At 47.0% G+C, this 17,502-nt stretch overlaps 1 protein-coding gene across 3 annotated transcripts in view; it reads left to right on the forward strand.

The window, feature by feature from the left end:
• mpp7a (MAGUK p55 scaffold protein 7a) overlaps positions 1–17,502 on the forward strand; it is a 131,852-nt gene that overhangs the window by 44,758 nt on the left and 69,592 nt on the right. For all 3 annotated transcript variants that reach the window (XM_071896907.2, XM_078291386.1, XM_078291387.1), the window contains 2 exons: positions 5,866–5,984; positions 17,020–17,097. In XM_071896907.2, coding sequence (XP_071753008.2) covers positions 5,866–5,984; positions 17,020–17,097 — 197 coding nt within the window. The remainder of the gene's footprint in view (positions 1–5,865; positions 5,985–17,019; positions 17,098–17,502) is intronic.

Consider the following 17,502-nt stretch of genomic DNA (forward strand, 5'->3'; position numbering starts at 1 on the left):
AAGATACCTTTCCTTTATGTTGCTTCATTCTGGCCCTACGCAAGTCTCAATGCTCTGCAGTGTGAATGTTGAAACTGCAAAACACCATTGACTCTTCAGGTGGTGGATAGATCCGGCAGACTATATGTATTCAATTATGTTGATTAGACGTGTACTTTTGTCCTGAGCTCCGTTTTCAATGTGCTGACAGCCCTTTGAAGAGTAAAGGTGTGACGAAGCGTGGAGCAGAAGACGGGGCGAGGCAGTTACTACGTGATATTCAATGGCATGTCAAACATAGAATGAAATAAAATAAATCCTTTTTGAAAAGCTTGGCCTATCCTGGCTCCGAAATTCAACTTTGATAAGGTCCTGCAACCTGGAATCTCTTTGCTCCCCTGAAGAAGGCACGATCTCAACAAGGGCCAAGGATTCTTTCTCGGCCCTGAGACATACATCCAGAGTTCAGCTTGCGGTAGTGAAACAGTCGATATATGATTGGAGTGACGGTTGATTGCACCTGGACCGGCCCACGGTACTTGCTGAAGTAATTTTTCCATGCCGGGGAGCCCTAACTAACATCTTGCGAAAGCCACTCGCTCTTTTTTTTTTCCCCCAACGATGGAGTTATTCAGAAACCGTGACATTGAAATATCATTGAGGATGATATTGGAGGGCTCAGTCCCTTGACCTTTTTTTAATGTGGAGAAGCGGTTAGGTCTTTGGAGCTGGTAATGGGAGGCTTGTGGGTTTGAATGGCGTGTGGACCCCTGCTGCTAGGCCCCTGGGCCAAGCCTTCTATATTACCTCTCTCCCCACCGTTCCACAGTCCACTCCGAGTTAAACACTGCTGGACTCATTGTAAGTTATGCTTAAGGATCACAGCGTCTGCTCAGCAAATACATCATGTAATACTATATAATTTTATGTCTGGTAAGTGATGCCGCACCAGTCAAATGGTCACTTAATCCAGACAAGCAAAAGCCCCCCTGCTATTCCATGCTCCTGCAGCTTCAATAGAAGAAAAGAAAGTATCAGAAAAGTCATTGTTTCAGCATGGAGTGAACCGGATCGCGAAAGGCACGGCAGTAAAAGCAGCTGCGAGAGACAGGATGGCGTGGACGAGCTTTAAAAGGGGTCATCGGGACAGGTAGTCTCCTGAACAGAACAGAAGCTGTATGGGGGCCGGTGGGCTGATGACATATTATGTCCTGTCCTGCCTTGGCTGTGAACAAGGGGCCTTAAACACTTCTCCTTCCCTTGGCCCCTAACTCAGGCCAAATCCCTCTTTCCACCCACCCTCTGTCTCGAGTTTCTCCCTTCAGACGAAAAAAGTGTTTGCATAAGTGCAGGAATCGTCATCACTGTAATTGTTATTTCTGACCGTTGCGGAAAGCCATCAGTCTCCATTATTTTCATGGTGCCTCTTCTCATCTTTGTCTTTAGTGTCGTCATCACTCCTCTGTCTCTGCTTATACCTCTATCTCGGATGTTGTTGTGGCTTGACTGATTATAGCCATTGTCAATCCATCTCCCTTTTCCCTCTCTGCGTTTCTCTCGTTCTCCCTGTGCTTTGCTGTGCCTGAGGCGGCCTCCTCTTCTCTCCCTGTGGATGGAGAATGAGGAGGTAAATCAAGGCTTGAGTGGATTAGGCTACACAGTCTGCAGCTGCTTCTCCTGCTGCCTCCCCTGTCTGCCACCATTATTCTCCAAAGACGGCCCTCAAACATGTTCTCCGAGCAATGTTTGAAATACTGACCTGCTGAGAGAGCTCCCAAATGTTGTCAAAATTCCCACCCCCCGAAGTCCATTGAGCCTTGCGCACATTTTGCTCTCAATATGTCCCTGATAGATATATGAGGAAGGTTAATAACTCATTCAGCACCTGGGAGAGAGAGCGGGGGGGAGGAAGAAACCGAGCCGAAACCCCGCGTTCATTTCCTCTATTCATTTCAGACGAACAAGTTCATTTTCACCAGACACACACTTTGTCTTTCTGGATGTATTTCAGGTTCAAGGGGGGTGGGGGGGATCCCTCAGAGTCCATGCTGTACTGTACAAGGTAGCGTTAAATAAAAAAGAAATTCCTCAAATTATGGACAGACTGATAAATTCGTCTCCCAGCAGTCCAGTTCCCCTGGTGTGGTGTGTAAGTAAACAGCGCCAGAGAGGTTACAATGTAATGGCGGGGGTCATATTTTACAACTATGCGAACTCGACGCTGTTAGATTAGCCCCTGTAATTTCCTCGTCTTGCTCTGCTCCAGAAAAACCCCTAAGGTCTTTGACCTCTGCGACTAGCAATGTGATGAGTATCATGTTTAATGCATTTCATTGTCTGGGATTTTTTGTGTTTTTACATAAAAGGGATATGTGAAAAACACTGTTATTTTCTTTAACCGCTGTGGAGGTGTGGGCGTGAGAGGGGAAGTGCTGTTTGGCAGTTAAAGCGGTCACTTCCCCTGGACGGGAAGCTTTGGAGGCCCTGGCCTCTCTGATTTCTCTGAAGACGGTTTCGGCCGTCCTGCACAACATCACGCTGGTCTTCGGGACCTCTGGGCTGGGCCGGTCCACGACCGTAGCCACAACAGAACCTAGTGGTCCACTGGAACACGCTGCCAGGTTCGCTATACACACCCGCCGCACGAGAGGGTCCAGAATAGTCGGGCCAAAACAAACCAAATGAAGCCAGACCAGGGCCGCAAGAAACAAGCTGGTCCACCCTTTAGCGGTGGAGGGTTGGCGCAATCTTGCTTCCTTTCTTCTTCTTCTTCTCTCCCTTTCTCTCTCTTTCTCTCTCACTCTCTCTGCTGGACACAGTGTCTGATATTACAGCTCTATACATGGATGACTGGATCTCTCTGTTTCTTTCTCTCTCCACTCTCTGGTTGTGTCCACACACAGCGACTTTACCGCCATTGTGGGTTTTTTTGGCTCGTTTTTCTCTCTCTCCGTTCTTCCTCCTTGCTCGTCCACCCATACATTCTTACATTTAATTTCAGCTTTGCAGGGCCCTTGTTTAGCTCTTGGCTCCTAGACAGCTCTTTCTGTTGTTGTCTGAAACTGGGTTTTCTCTGGGTCATCGGGTTCAACGGGTTCAGCCTGACACACTGACCCCACAGGGCGAGCGCAGTGGCAGCTTTTATCTATTTATCCATAATGTTGTTATGCTGTTATGGAGCTATAAGAATTTATCTGTCTCCCATACAGCAACGTTGACACACACAGCACAGCCTGTGCAGGTTTTCCCAGTGTGAACACCTGGATGGGGAGGGAATTGAGGAATTGGTGGCAGGAGGAATAAAGAATTGAAAAGTATTGATATTGTAGACGAGAAGGGAGTCTTCACACCTGGGGAGAAGAGTGCTTTGGGACTTTCTCTTTCTCTCTTTTCCTCCTTCCCTCCCTCCCCACCAGTATCTTAGCCCTGCCAATAGTGATGACTTTTCCACATCTCTCCCTTCTCTCACCTCATCCAATGTCCCTTTAAATCTTTCTCCCTCTTTTTTTTAATATAATGTGAGATGTTCTGTTGGGAGTTCCAAGTTGTAAATGATTGAGGGGAGCAGCTGCCCTCAGGCAGGCCTGTGTTAGCTGGACCGGAGGGTTTCTGGTGATGAAGACCACAGAACCAGGCATGAGATGATCACATACCGGGGGCCTTCACTCTGCGGCATGGAGGCAATATCGCACCCCGAGCCTGAGTAAAACCCCCGGAGTTTCTGTAATAAGACTGGCGCACATGTGATGCGTGTAAAACTCTCTTGTTCAGTGGCTTTGTGTCTCTTTTTTGCTCTCCGCCCCCGCCTCCTCTCTCCATACTGCAGGACTTTAGTAACAAGGAGGCGTGAGGCGCTAACACTACACAGAAACAGTGTTCTGTGCTGAAAAACAGGGCAGGATATCGTCTTCCTACATCCCGTGTGTCTGTTCAAAGTTCCCCAAAACCCAAATCGCCTCTAAATGGAAAGCAGAGGGCTGAGGGTGGCAGATGACACTTCATCTATCTGACTGTCCGGCAGCGGCAGCAGGGCGAGCTCCTGACATGAACTCATCTCGTCAGCCATGGCTGCTCCGCCAGCCAGCCATAGCTGCCAGTACACACTTGCTCTAACCCAGCCAGCCAGCCTGCCAAGTCACTCAGTCAGTCATTCATCCAGCCAACAACGTCAACTATTGTTTTCAATCGATCATATTCAGCTATGAATTATCCCAGTTTCTCCGTCTTGTGCTTCTGCTTCCCTCCTCCCTCTCTTTCTGCCCTTCTCTCTCTCTCTCCTTCGATGAAAGACACTCTCAGAGAGGTAGCCAAGTGGCTCGAGTTTGTTTTGACGTTTCAATGGCTCCGCCGTGAATGTGTTTAGAGTTTCTTCGCATGATCAGGGCTAGTTCAAAGGGTTTCAAGCACTGTGTGGTTGTGTTTGAGGATTTTGAATCTGGGGGGCCTTTTCTGGTGCATTAGTAAAGGGAGGGGGGGTCTTTGATCCACGTAGCCTAGCTTGACTGGACTCCGTATGAGCTTGACCTTTAACCTACCCCCTGGTTGAGTGGCTCATGGCCAAGCCTAAGGGCCAGAACAGAGCAACAAACAAGTATCTGCTACCACTCTCTGTCAGTCGCGCTCCAGGACTCTTGTTGTACTTGGAAGGAGCCTCGGTCACTTGCTGGTTTTGTGCTCTCTCTCTGAGTACTCCACCTCCCCTCTGCTTAATCTTGAAACCATCAGCTCCCCAGTCTGGTTCTCTTTAAATTGAATTTGAAATATTCATTCCTTTTTTAAGCCGGGTTAGTAAGCCTCCGGAGGCCTTGCGGATTTCACCATGTGTTGTTCTGAGGGGATTCAGATGGGGCCGTGGGACTACCGATCGGTGCACCATGTTTCACTCACTGTCACCCGCAAACTTTGCTCATGCTTTGGTGATGACCAAAAGTCCACTGTCCTTGTGAGCTCATGAGCCACAGTTGGTATATAGCCAGGTCCGTTCACTTCACTTAACTCAATTTCAGTTCATTTCAGTACACTGGGTCATTTCAGAACAGCTCAATTCCATTTAGTTTGATTTTTCAGTAGGAAAAACACTGACATGCCCAACACAGCAGCCACACAGACAATTTATCCTGACTACCTCTTCCAAAACTTCTGTTTAGCAAACACACGTGCCCTTTACTCCGAAATTGCTTGTTTACAGGCAGGGGCGATGTGTGGATGGAAAGCCTTCCAAGGCGTGTGTGCCATCTGTGTAGCAAAAAAAAGAAAATTGCAAGAAAAGTAGCTTCGAACTGGGCTTTTGGATTGATCTAAAGCTGGAATTTTTTTTTGGCGTAGCCTGACATTGAGTTTTTGGATTTGTTCCTGATTTCGGACAGCAACGTTCCTCGAACAACAGGAAAGGCCGGGACAATAGCAGGAACTAGAGGCTGTGAGGGGAAATGGCTTATTGCCTCCCGGCTTTCCTGTTGGCTCCAGAGAACAGCAACAGGCATATAACCTGGTTTTACTGTAGCCTGTGGCACTTTGAGGTGTGTGTTTATGTACTTGTGTGTGTGTGTGGATGGGTGGGTGTGAGAGAGACAGAGAAAGAGAGCATCCATAGGTAAAAATGGGAGTTTGTGTGTATGTCTAAGCCTATATGAGCCTGCAGTATATACATTTGTCTATGTGTATTTGTGTTTGCACATGCATGTCTTGTGTTATGTCTCTGTCTGTGTGTGTTTGGGTGTGCACAGTATGTATGCATGCACACACACGTCTGTATTTATACATATATGCACTGCATTTACAGTGTAAATATACGTGTGCATTTATGTCCATGTATGCATTTGTGTGTGTGTGTGCGTGTGCTCCCATCGCCATGCCGACCCTCTGTTTCCTCTTCCTCCTCTCCAGGTCTGTACGAGCTGCTGGCAGCTCTGCCCTCGCAGCTCCAGCCGCATGTCAGCCACCCCGAGGACAGAACCTTCCTCCAGGACATGTTCGGCGAGAGGAGCCTCCACTCGCTGGTCAAGGTAAAAAAAACAAAAAAGCCATCTCTTCCTTTTAGAGTTACCCTTTGAAGTGTTATGGAGTGTGTGATGATTTGTTTTTAAAGGCATTTGTCTGTTTTTTATTCCCACGGTGCTATTGCCAAGTTACTGTGGTTGTCAAGAAGCAAATTCAGATCAGTCAGTCAGGGTTGAGGCACTTCAGTTCTCTAGGTGCTATCAAACTTCATCTTGCTTTTACAACCTGGAAGCAAAGGGAAGAGTCATTTTAGTGTGTTAACACAAGTGGATTTTTGTAGTCATGCAGTGGTTTCTCAAAAGTAGCAACAAAATACAGTATATGGCATAGGACAAGACAAATATGTCATATTTATTGTCAGAATACAGGAAAAGTTATGACTGCCTCAGACGGAACATTGGTATTAATGGGGAGCCTCCTTAAATGTTGTCTACCTTCCCCTTTCCCCTTCTTTCCCCTTCTTTCCCGCTGTGCGTCCTTCCCCTCCATTTCTCTATAAGCACTGTGGAACTGGACAGAATCTGTACTTCTTGCTTTCTCTCCCTCCCTTTCTCTGGTTCACATACAAATACACACTTGCACTTTTGCCCAACATCGCTTTACTCTCCTCATTCCACCTCCTTTTCCTCCCTTCCTCCCCATCTCATTCATACATTACTGAGTTTATTGTCATTCCAAGACTGTCTACCCACCCATATCTTCTGTCTCGCTCTCTGCCAGTGCGAATGTGAGTTCTACATGCAGGCCGGGTCTGTGGCCTCGTTCCTGCCTGTTAAACAGCGGTTTGGGGAGAAGATGAGCACACTTGATATCTTTATACTCTAGCAGACAGACGGAGCTAATGAATGAACCACATGCTGTCTGTCTGCCCTCTGCCCTAACCTCATCTTCACTTGGGATCCTGTCTGCAGTCTGCAGCCCATCTCCTTCTCAATGAACAAGAGGCGTTTTTTGTCACAAGACGTTTTTATCGCCTTGTTTGTCATCCGTTATTCAACCAGAATGATGAATATACAGTATGTGCCAACTGCTTCAACTCTATCTCCAGTTTATCAAATGAGAATGCTTTTTAAGTCAATTTACTAAGTAAACTTGTCTAATGGTTAAAGCAATATTTGATTGTATCCTTTATATCTGGTCTGTCTCCACATTTTGAAAGAATGCCTAAGCCTGTTTTCATGTGCTGGCATGATATATTTCCCCCGTTGGTGGTCTCTCCCTCTCCAGCCAGAATCATTATGTCACAGAGACGATTGAGAGAGAAAAATCGACATAATTTTCTTCCCCCTCCCTCTAAAGAAATCTTTTCTGTGTAAGCGTGTTTTTTCAGGGTCCAGGGTTGTAATGCGCCAACGTGAGCGTGTAAAAGCGGCTGAATTATGGCATACCTCAGACGCTGAAGTAAAAACTGGAGGTCGGGACTTGTGGAAACCAGAAGGGTTTCATTTGATGCCTGGATTGTTATGGATGGCCAAAGAATAAGGCGTCTATAACACAGATAATGATGGGCAGGGCCTGCGCATGTTCAGGCTCTCGTTCTCGTCGGCCCCAAAGAAAACACGGCAGAGTGTGGGGCAGATAGAATGATGCTAATGAAGGTGGCATTATGTTTCTGTGATATTTAGCCAGGCATATGGGTGGAGCTCCCAGACTTCACCTGGCCTTCTAACCACCCCTGATTATAGCTAATCCACAGTGATCTTTCCAGAGGAGCTCAAAGGGGATAGACAATGTCAGTGTTGTTCAGTATTTAGCATGATTAGTAATGTTTTTTTAAGAGAGAACTTAGAAGAGGATAGGTTGTTTCAGTACTGTTCAGAGTTGAGTGTGTTTGGCATCAAACCTTTAAAAGAGGGAAGACAGTTTCAGCGCCATGCCCTCACAGGCTCTTTATCTGGAGCGTGCTTGCCCAAAAAAGCTTTGTTCCAATGGCTGGAAGAGATTTTCCTTCAATTTTCATCTTGACGACAGTTGAAGTTGATATCATGCCTCTGCAACAAGTTATATCATTACTACCCAATACCCAATTAATTGAGATGTATCGGAGCAACTGGCTGGAAAGTTTGTGATAGAGATGGCAAGTCGATTCTTGGAACTTTGAATGGGCAGAAAATTTGCAAAGACATGTCCTGGAATCGAATGCCTCTGTGATACCAGCTGTACATGTGGGAAGAGGGCCAGGAGAGCTTGGATGTAATTTTCCCCTTCTCTATACTCTGTCCTTTTTTCAGACCGTCTGCAAAGGGGAGCCAACCGATTAATGAGCTCAGTGATTGTCGAAGGCTGACATTTCAGATGTGTGTGTGTGTGTCTGTGTGTTTGCGTGTATGCATGCAAAGATAGTTGAATTCAACTCCCGAAATGAACTGTCATCAGTGCAAGATGTGAATTCCACTTTGATAATGTGCCAGTCAGATACTGGGTGGCTCTCAGACTGGGGCCCACGTCAACTGCAATTCAATAAATATCAGCCAAGGCCTCTAAGCTAATGTGACCCAACTCACTGTCGCTACTGTAGCGGAATATATACCCCCAATAAAATTGTGGGAAAACCAGGTCCTCGCAGGCATGAAACGATCAAATACGTCAGTGTGACATCAAAGCACCACTTTCTTTCTCCGCCAAGACGAGGCTGTTAATTCTACCTATTTTCTCATTCTCCCTCTTTCTTCAATCGAGAGAAACCGAGCCGCTTTTAGCGTCTCTTATCGTTAGCGCGGAGCCGTAAGTGGAGACCGTCCCACTCCAGACACGCAGAACTGTATGTTTCCTCTGCTTTCTGCTTGGTACCGAGACGTGAGCCAGCCTGTCAGCTGGTGAGCCAAATGGAGAGACAGGCCGACTCGGAGACACACAGAAGTACAGAACAACCATCTCGACTTACAGCAGAGCCCAGCAGTCAGACGGGAGCGTTCAGGTGAACATGGCTAACGTCAGTGGCACACCATTAATAAAACCTTAATTGTCCCCTTCCTCCAAAGCCCCACCACCAAACCTCCGCAGATTCCACCTTTTATTCCACAAGGCTGTGAAGTGGATACTTTGGGAAAGGCTAAACAGCAGAGAGAAAACACACACATCATGTTAATCTGACATGCTCGGCAGCCCAGGTCGCTCATATGGAAACGCTCAGGCCTCACCTGGGTAATTATGGAGCATCAGTTGCTGGTCAGTCTGTCTGGAGGGAGAGAAAAGGACCAGAGGAGGAGGTGTCAGAGACAGAAAGAGGGTGAAGAAAGAGAAAGAGAGAAATCAGGCCCACTGAAGACTTAAACCAGACTTTTCTCCTCTCTGTCTCTCCTCACCTACCCTCATTAGATGGTCGGGACAGCCTCTCGCGTCCCTCCTAATCCGATTATGTCACGGAGATGAAACAAATATTTTCTAATATCGTCTTTCAGCGGGGCCCCGGGCTCGCAAGATCGCCTCGCTTTGCAGACTTGTCATCGGCGCGGCATCGGGGCTGACATGAAATGCGAGCGGCGGCGCGTATAGCTATCGCAGCTAAACCGAGACAGACAGTTCCCCTCCTTTCAATTAAAGGGAGTTACTCAAGTGTGCTTTCTATAAATTCCACCACACTCACTGTTCTGCTGCCAAGTTCCCGCTCCGCAAAAAGCCACAGGAAATATAATACAACGTTCAATTTCCACCTGCCTCAGGTGTGGCACTCCTCTAAGACCAAGTTTCTGTCAGCAGGCCTTCAGCCAGGCCCTGAGCTCTCTCGTTTTGTGGTCAGTCAGTTTTCCCTTTAATTCTGCTCTAGTTAGATGCTAATAGGCTTGGCGTTGCCTCCTTGTTACCCAGCACTATTTATGTGGGCTTGGCGGTTTGTTCTTCAATGCTACAGGCCTTTAATGACATGTAAAGGTGCCTTAGCTGACGCTTGTACCCAAATGGAAAGTTTCCACTGTTTTTGATGAATGGGCTCATTTTGAGACAAACTGGACAGTATTCCTTGAATACCAGACTCAGAATCCCATGAATTACTGGACTGAGTTGTAGGTAGCCCTCCAAGTTTTGTGACTCAGCCTATTATGTTCATCAACTGTACCCATGATCAACAACCATAGACTCACTCTTTGTGAGTCTTGGCTTTGTGGGCTTATCTTAACCTCTCCACACCTCAGAACATCTCCTTACTTTGCCCCCGGTCTCCGGTACCAAGGGAGATCCCCAATAAGGAAATTGTTACAAACCTCTTGCCCTGCAGCAATTCCTCTCTCTGAGCCCTTTAAGCTCCACACCCTGCATGCAGCAATAAAAACTGGCTAATCGTCTGTGGTGCAGGGCTCGGCCTGTAAGCCTACACCACCTTAGAGATTCACTCGTACTGTCTGTGGTTAGCACGTCCTGTGCACCGGTCGCCTCTGAGGTCTGTATTTATTATTTCGGGGGAACAGGAGCCCTCGTGGGGAGCTGAGCAAACACCTGCAGGCTGCTTTGCAGAAGGGAACCTCCATCCTTAGGGAGATGTGACCTTCATAGCCATCCACCCTACTGACTGGCTCAGTTAGTCTACTCAATGTACCCATTTAGAGCCTTGTATTCTCAAAAAAGTTTGGGGCTTTGGTACTGTTGTGATACAAAATTAAAGAACATTATGGATAGCGCAGCCTTTGGCTATAGTGATTCAACTTGCCATTTGTTCCTAGAAAATGTACTTTCTGACACAAGCCGGGTGGTTATTTACGGTTTGAAAACCTCCGTTGCATCCAAAATCAATCTCCCTCCTCGCAACGTTATACTCGGCGCTTAGGCTACCTTCCAAATATTTTCATAAGTGTTTAATGGACGAGTGCAGCATGAAGTCGGAAGATCATGCTCAATGTCCACAAACAAGCGCCTCTGAACTGAGCCAGAAGAGCCAGACGAACAGACGATGGATGAGGCCAAAGGCAGGGTTGTGATAGGGACAGGGGGAGAGGAGGAGGGAGACTCCCTCCTGGAGCAGACAGGCAACAGTATGGCCCGTTGACTACTGAATAGCCTTAAAACTCATTGACTTGAACCGTGTCTAGGGCACAGGAGGGAGCGGGAAAATGAGGAGAGGTCTACAGATCCACCAATCCCCATTCTATCAGTGAAATGTCTGTATTGGTAATCAAGGGAACTCTCTTGAGTGATCCCACAACCATTATTCCAGGTCACTTTGGTCGACCCCGATTTCCATTTTTGTATTCCTTAGGAAAAAAAAGGACCCAAAGTGAAACCAGAAGGTCTATACGATATGAAGCCAATCTTAATAGGACATGGAGAATAAGAGCAGTGCAGAAAATATGGAAAATAAGGTTCATGGTGCCATATATTGTATTTATGGCTCCCTTGTGGACCAAAACTGCCTGAAGACATCATGGGGCTGGCCCACTGCTCACCTGGAGTTTTTAAAGATAGTCCGTGCAAATTTATATGTTGAATTGACCTTGAAAGTAGTCAAATCAATCTGACTCAGTGACTCATGTGCATTTGTCCTGGCATTATGCCCCCAACCATTCATAATATTGTTTTCTAACCAAATAGCATCTATAAATCACTTGAATGAGTTGCTTGATTAATATATGCCACTTGCCTCGTATTTTGCCGCTGATATTTTTATTCTGTGTGCATAATGAAAGGGGATATTATAGTACTGAAACACAAGCAGAAAACCTGCAATGGCAGTATTTGCTGACTGTCTGTGTGTCAAGAGTGTGTGTGTGTCTGTGTCCCATAGTCCAGCACTGTCCCCGCCGTACAGAATAAACGGGGTCTACATAGGGGTGCGTCAGGGGCTCCTCTGCTCCCTTTTCAAGAGCTCCGAGAGGAAATCTATCCCCTGTATTAATGATTTGGCTGTCATGGATGCTTGGCCTGTTGCCCTCCTTTCTTTCTTTGTCTCTCTCTCCCTCTCTTTCTTTTAGTCTCTCATCCACTGCATCTGCTGCCAGTTCTTAATTAGCTGTCACATTCTCCAGGCCTTTTCCACGACAAACGAGAGACGAGTGTGTCCCACAAAAAATCCGAGCTTGGGCGCATGACCCCCCAGTATAGGGTCATGGTCAAGGCAAGGTGCTCCCTGTGTGTGTCTCTGTGTGTGTGTGTGTGTGTGTGTGTGTGTGCATATGTGGGAATCCTCTGGTCTACAGGCGTAAGAATACATGAAACAACTTATTTGGGATTGTTCCTTTGATCAGTTGATGGTGCATTGTATGAATCTCAAGCTCTAACTTCTGCCTACAAGGTCCTTTAAAGAGTACCTAAAGCCCAAACCCAAATCTGTGTAAAACTTGACGTCTATTGGCACTGTTGCATACTATAGAAGGTGATGTCACCTGGCACCAAAGATCAGCCAATAGCAGATGGCAATTTCAGTAGCACGCTTTTTCAGGTTTTACACAGATTTGGGTTTGGGCTTTAGTTACTAATTAATGCACTGTTGTGGGTCAGGACCCCCAAGCCAGGACATGGAGACATTGAAATAGCTCAGAATATGACTCTGGATCTGGGCATTAATAACTTTGTTTTAGTCAAAGGGAGGTGAGGTGTAGCAACGGTCATTGGATGCCACCGGAACCAGAACCAAAAGCCTAGTCTTACTCTGGAGAAATTGGTATCGAAATTGGTATCGAAAAATTGGCTCAAATCTTGACAAGTCCCATTTATTTATTTATTTATGTATTTCCCTGAGAAAAAGTTGAAAAATTGTCTTCCCTAGTGTAGCCTAAGTTCACTTCGTAACCACTAGAGGCATTGTGTATCCCATCATTCTTGCTCTCTGCTCCTCGACGATACCTGGTTGAGTCTAATTCTGGTCAGCGTAACTTAAGCCAGCAGGGTCGGCCAGTTGTTCCCTTGGCAGACTGATGGAGGATGGTGCTGTCGTCTCTAGGCTGGGGCTAAAACCGCACCACACTGTCCAGGACCCGATGCCACTGTGCCAGGGCCAAAGCCGAAGTTCTGCTCTGTAAACCGACCTGCTTTGTGAAAGGAGAGAAGAGCCGATCTCAACCTTTCTCCTGCTGCACCTTGAGTAAACACGCCAACTGACAGTTATTTCAGTTGCAACCCTGCACGCCTGTCTGCAACCCCCACCCTCCTCCCCATCCCCCCAACTCGGTCTAGTCTACCGGGCCGCGGCGCCTTGACAAGGTGTTCTGGATCGGACCAAAAGATCGGACCCGGGTGGATTAACGGAGGCCTGATACTGGATCTGCGCCGGTGGGTGGATGTGGAAACAGGAGCGGGAGAAAGATCGTCAACCCTAACCTGTCCGACATGAGGTTTTCTGGGCAGCGGACGTTAACCAGAGGCCTTGAGCCGCCTTGCAGGCCTCAGAAACAGAAACACTATCCAGCCCCATGATCTCCAGACCTCTCCTTCTCCCTCCATCAGCGCACCTCTCCATCTTTCAAGCTTTCACTCTCTCGCACGCTCTCTCCTTCTCTCTGTGCCAGACTTTGGTTGCTGTAGTGTGTCTGGATTACTGTTTGTAAGGCATGCTTTTTTCCTGGTCTATGCCTCCACAGTGCCGACCCGGTCCTGAGACTGTCATTGCTGTTGCATGTGCTATGATCATGCCATGGAATTTACTCATAAGTGAATTTGGTTACCAGTGGTTTCTTAAAAGGTCTATTAGGTGTCATGGCAACCGAAGAGTCTAATATGTGACCTTTGACCCCGCAACCATAATGGTGATCCTTAGCAGTGGAGAGCGCGAGTGTCTGATGATGATGATGAAGATTGATGTTGTGTTTTTGCTCCAGTCCATCCTCTCTGCAAATGTTCTCCCATTTCAAACATTAACATCACCTCCGATTCATATTGACGATTCTTATCCGTGTTAGTGTTTTTCTACAGATTTTTTTTCTCCCAGTGTGTGTTGCCGTGTGTATTTTAAGCCCGTGGGGTATTTCTGGAAGCAAACACAACTTGGTCTGAGGCCTCCGTGGGGACGGGACACACACTGCTCCATTGTAGCATGTTTTTTTGAAGCATTCAGTGAAGGTACACATTCATTCATCTTTTCTAAGCCTGCACTTCAGGGAGCTTTCCTCTCTGAGTTTTGAGTGTTCTGAGGCTGACTCCTCGACCTTATTTTACATAGAAGCAACACTGCGTTTCTCATCCGAGCAGCCTCAGAATCCCAGTCTTTGATTCGGCTGTGTGTCCTGGAGTTGCGCTCTGGTTCGAGCTAAGCCTTCCTTGGCTGTAGCACACTGTCTTTCACTGTGTCCTACCAACGTTTTTTTTTTTTATTCCACCAGGCCACTTCTGCCGCTTGCCAGGAGCAGCGCTGGCTCACCGGGGGGACAGAGAACGCGCTATGTAAAAAGCGGGGTAATGACTTTAAAATACGTTACTGCGTCACGGACAGGCGCTTGGACAGCGTCCTGAGCTGTAAATAAAAGCATTTCAATCTCGCATTCGCTCACTGAGCAGAGCAAAAATTCCACAGTAACTAAGTAAGCCGAGGTGGTGGAGCAGCAACTACCTAAGCAGATGTCACTGGGACTGTGGTATGTTAGGGAGCCGTAGACACTGGCAACCTCTCTTCTCCATTTCATCTGTTTTCTTACAGAGATGCTCAGGACAGATGAAGTAACTGGAGCTGCTTCCCTGTCCTTTTACGGCTTGGTAGAGGAACAGAGAGAGGAGTCAGAGCAGAGGGTGGAGTTTTTGGCCGCTTATGAACAGTAGAGAGCAACTATTCAAATATGACGTGGCTACATGAAATTCAACAGATCAGGATAAAAGTTTCCAGGAATTGCCCCAGAGTGGCAGTCTTAAATTTGATGCCATAAAACAAGGAACACACTGACAGCGGTTTAACTCAACTCTGCATAAAAGTTGGATAGAGTCTACTCAGGCTTATGTTAGTTGCACTTAAGGCACAGCTCCAAAGAACATGCTGTGATAAGTTGTTAGCACATTTTGCATTTTCTCTCCTCCCCTAACATTGACTAGCCTTATCTCTACTCTCACGTAGATTCCCATGCCTCTCCAGGCCATTGCGGGCCCATTGCTTTCTCAGAGCTCTTCCTGTCACCATCTATCTAACCTCACAGCTCAGTCCTCTAGTCCCGGGGTCCCTAGGTCCCAGATTTCTGCGTTCTACAGCTGAGCCGAGCAACCATCTGCCTCCCCGAGGCCTTCAGCAGATTACCTCCGAGGCACGCCTAATGCGCTGTGTTTTATAGCCGAGTAATGTGGGCTTTACACAGGGATTTGAACCTCTAAGCTGACCCTGAAACATGGCTGCTCTCTTGGCTAACACATAGCCCTAACAGGCCATGATTTATCATGGGAGACTGTGTGGATAAGTCGAGCTGACACGGTTGCACCAGTTTAAGGCCAACAGTTGAACAGGAGTTATTATCGGCGGAGAGGGGCGTAAATATGTAAAGACATTTAATGCATAGTTCTGCTGCATTTTTCTCACCAGAAAGTCATAAAATTCCTTGGATGGTGATATTTGTATCACATTGTAAATGACATCATCCTTTGGGTTTCAGCACTTAGTTTTCTCTTGTGGTTATGAAAGACAGATGATGACCAGAAAGATTCAAATGAACTCATCTACACATGTTACATGTCTTTTTCCTAATCAAAACATCCCCGATATTTCCACCCAGGGGCAGAAAATATTGAAAAAACATTTCCAATGGGAATGTCATTAGCAGGGACAGATCCCGTCCTGTGACTGTCATTTCACATCATTCACTTTATTCTAAGCAGCATTCCACTGTATCCACAGCGCTGCTAGGATGTTGTCTAGGTAATAAACATGGTTTGAGGGGAGGAAAAATGATGGTGAACAATCTTGAAACAGATGTTTTAATTGCACAAAGCATCTGTAGCTGTTAACAATGTGACAGCAAACAAACTGCTTTTCTTCTCGCTTTCTGTCTTGGTGAGTGATTCTCGCGTGTCGCAATTTGTCACCGCTCCATCTGTGTGTGTGTGTGCGTGCGTGTGTGTGTGTGTTTGCATGTGTGTGCGCCCACATCTGTTGACTTGGCCCTGCAGACACCCAGCTGGTCCAGGGGCTTCTCTGTCGCTGTCTCCCTGGCCAGAGGGCCCTCTATTGCAGCCTTGTGCTGGAATGCTTGCTAGGACATCCATCTGGAGATCCAGGCCCAGGGCCCAGCTATCAGTCAGGCCCGTGGCCCAACTCCCCTTCACCCTGCTGGGCTAAGGAGAGACAGAGGAGTGGGTGTTAGGAGGATAGTCGTCCCTGTCTGTTAGCTGATGGGACCTGACAGCAGTCTGTAGGCTGTCGACGCATTCCTGCACAGCTGCTCTTAAATCACAAATGGGATGGTTTTTGTGGCTTGTGTGTGTGTGTGTGTGTGCGTGCGAGAGTGTGCAACTGTGTGTATGACTGTGTGTATGTGGGTGCAAGCGTGTGGCTGCGTGTATATGTAAATTATTCCATCTCTGTCTGCTCCACATATCAGTTCTTGAGTGATGATTGAAGTGTTTTTGTGTGTGTAAATGAGTAAGAGTGATACACGAGTCCGGCCTACTTTCCATTTTAGTAACTCCCCAGAGAAACAGCTTTGTCTCCAGCATTCTGGAGTTGCCGTGTTGAGGCTGATAAGGAAATATTTAGCCAATTTAACCAAGCTGTTGAAATGATTCGGAATTCCCACCTGGCCACCAGGGCATATCAAATGCATGGTAGAAAACTGGATTTAATGTACAGTGGCAATGTGAGCTGAAATGCTTAAAAGCACTTTGTTATGCTCAGTCATTTCAGAGAGTCTTTTGTGAGAGATTTGTGTGTGTGTGTGTGAGAAAGATTGTTCATCTGTTTGATGTACTGTGAGTAGTGTGTATGTGTGTATGAGATGGTGTGGATGGAGAGGGATGTACATGTTTTCATACATGTGTGTTTGCAGTTGTGCATGTGGACATGTGTGTGTGCTTACTTACACGTGTGTGTTTGCTCAGAGAGGCCTTGCCCTGGCCCAGCCCCAGGTTGACCCTCTCTCTCTTTCTCTTTCTTTCTCTCTCTCTCTCTCTCTCTTGCTCTCTCTCTCTCTCTGTCTCTCCTTTCAGATCCATGAGCGGCTGCAGCACTACGAAGAGAGCAGCCCCGCCCCCGTCCTGGACAGCGCCGGGACTCTGGCCCATGACGTAAGTCCATTTGGGGAGGAAGAACCCTTTCTGCTTGCTTGTGGTTGCACACACACACACACACACACACACACACACACATATGACACACACATGTTCTCTCTCTTATGCCCTCTCTTTCTGTCTCTCTTTGAAAAACAAGCAATCATGGTCAATCACAGATTCTCCATCTGTGTCTCTCTGTCAATTTACAATTAAGGCATTTTAGCTGATATTAAAGAGAGACTTGCATTGAGTAAGCAGGTAGGTAGTTTGGTGTGTTGCTCAAGGACACTTCGACAGGACACAACCACACCCTGTCTTCTCTCTTTCTTTTTCTCGTTCTACTGCCTCACACAAACGCCCCTCACCCCACTAGCCTGTGGTAGCCTTAACAACATTTGTCCTGTTCCTTCTCTCCCTCTG

This window comes from Centroberyx gerrardi, chromosome 22 (assembly GCF_048128805.1).
Source record: "Centroberyx gerrardi isolate f3 chromosome 22, fCenGer3.hap1.cur.20231027, whole genome shotgun sequence".
NCBI lineage: Eukaryota > Metazoa > Chordata > Actinopteri > Beryciformes > Berycidae > Centroberyx > Centroberyx gerrardi.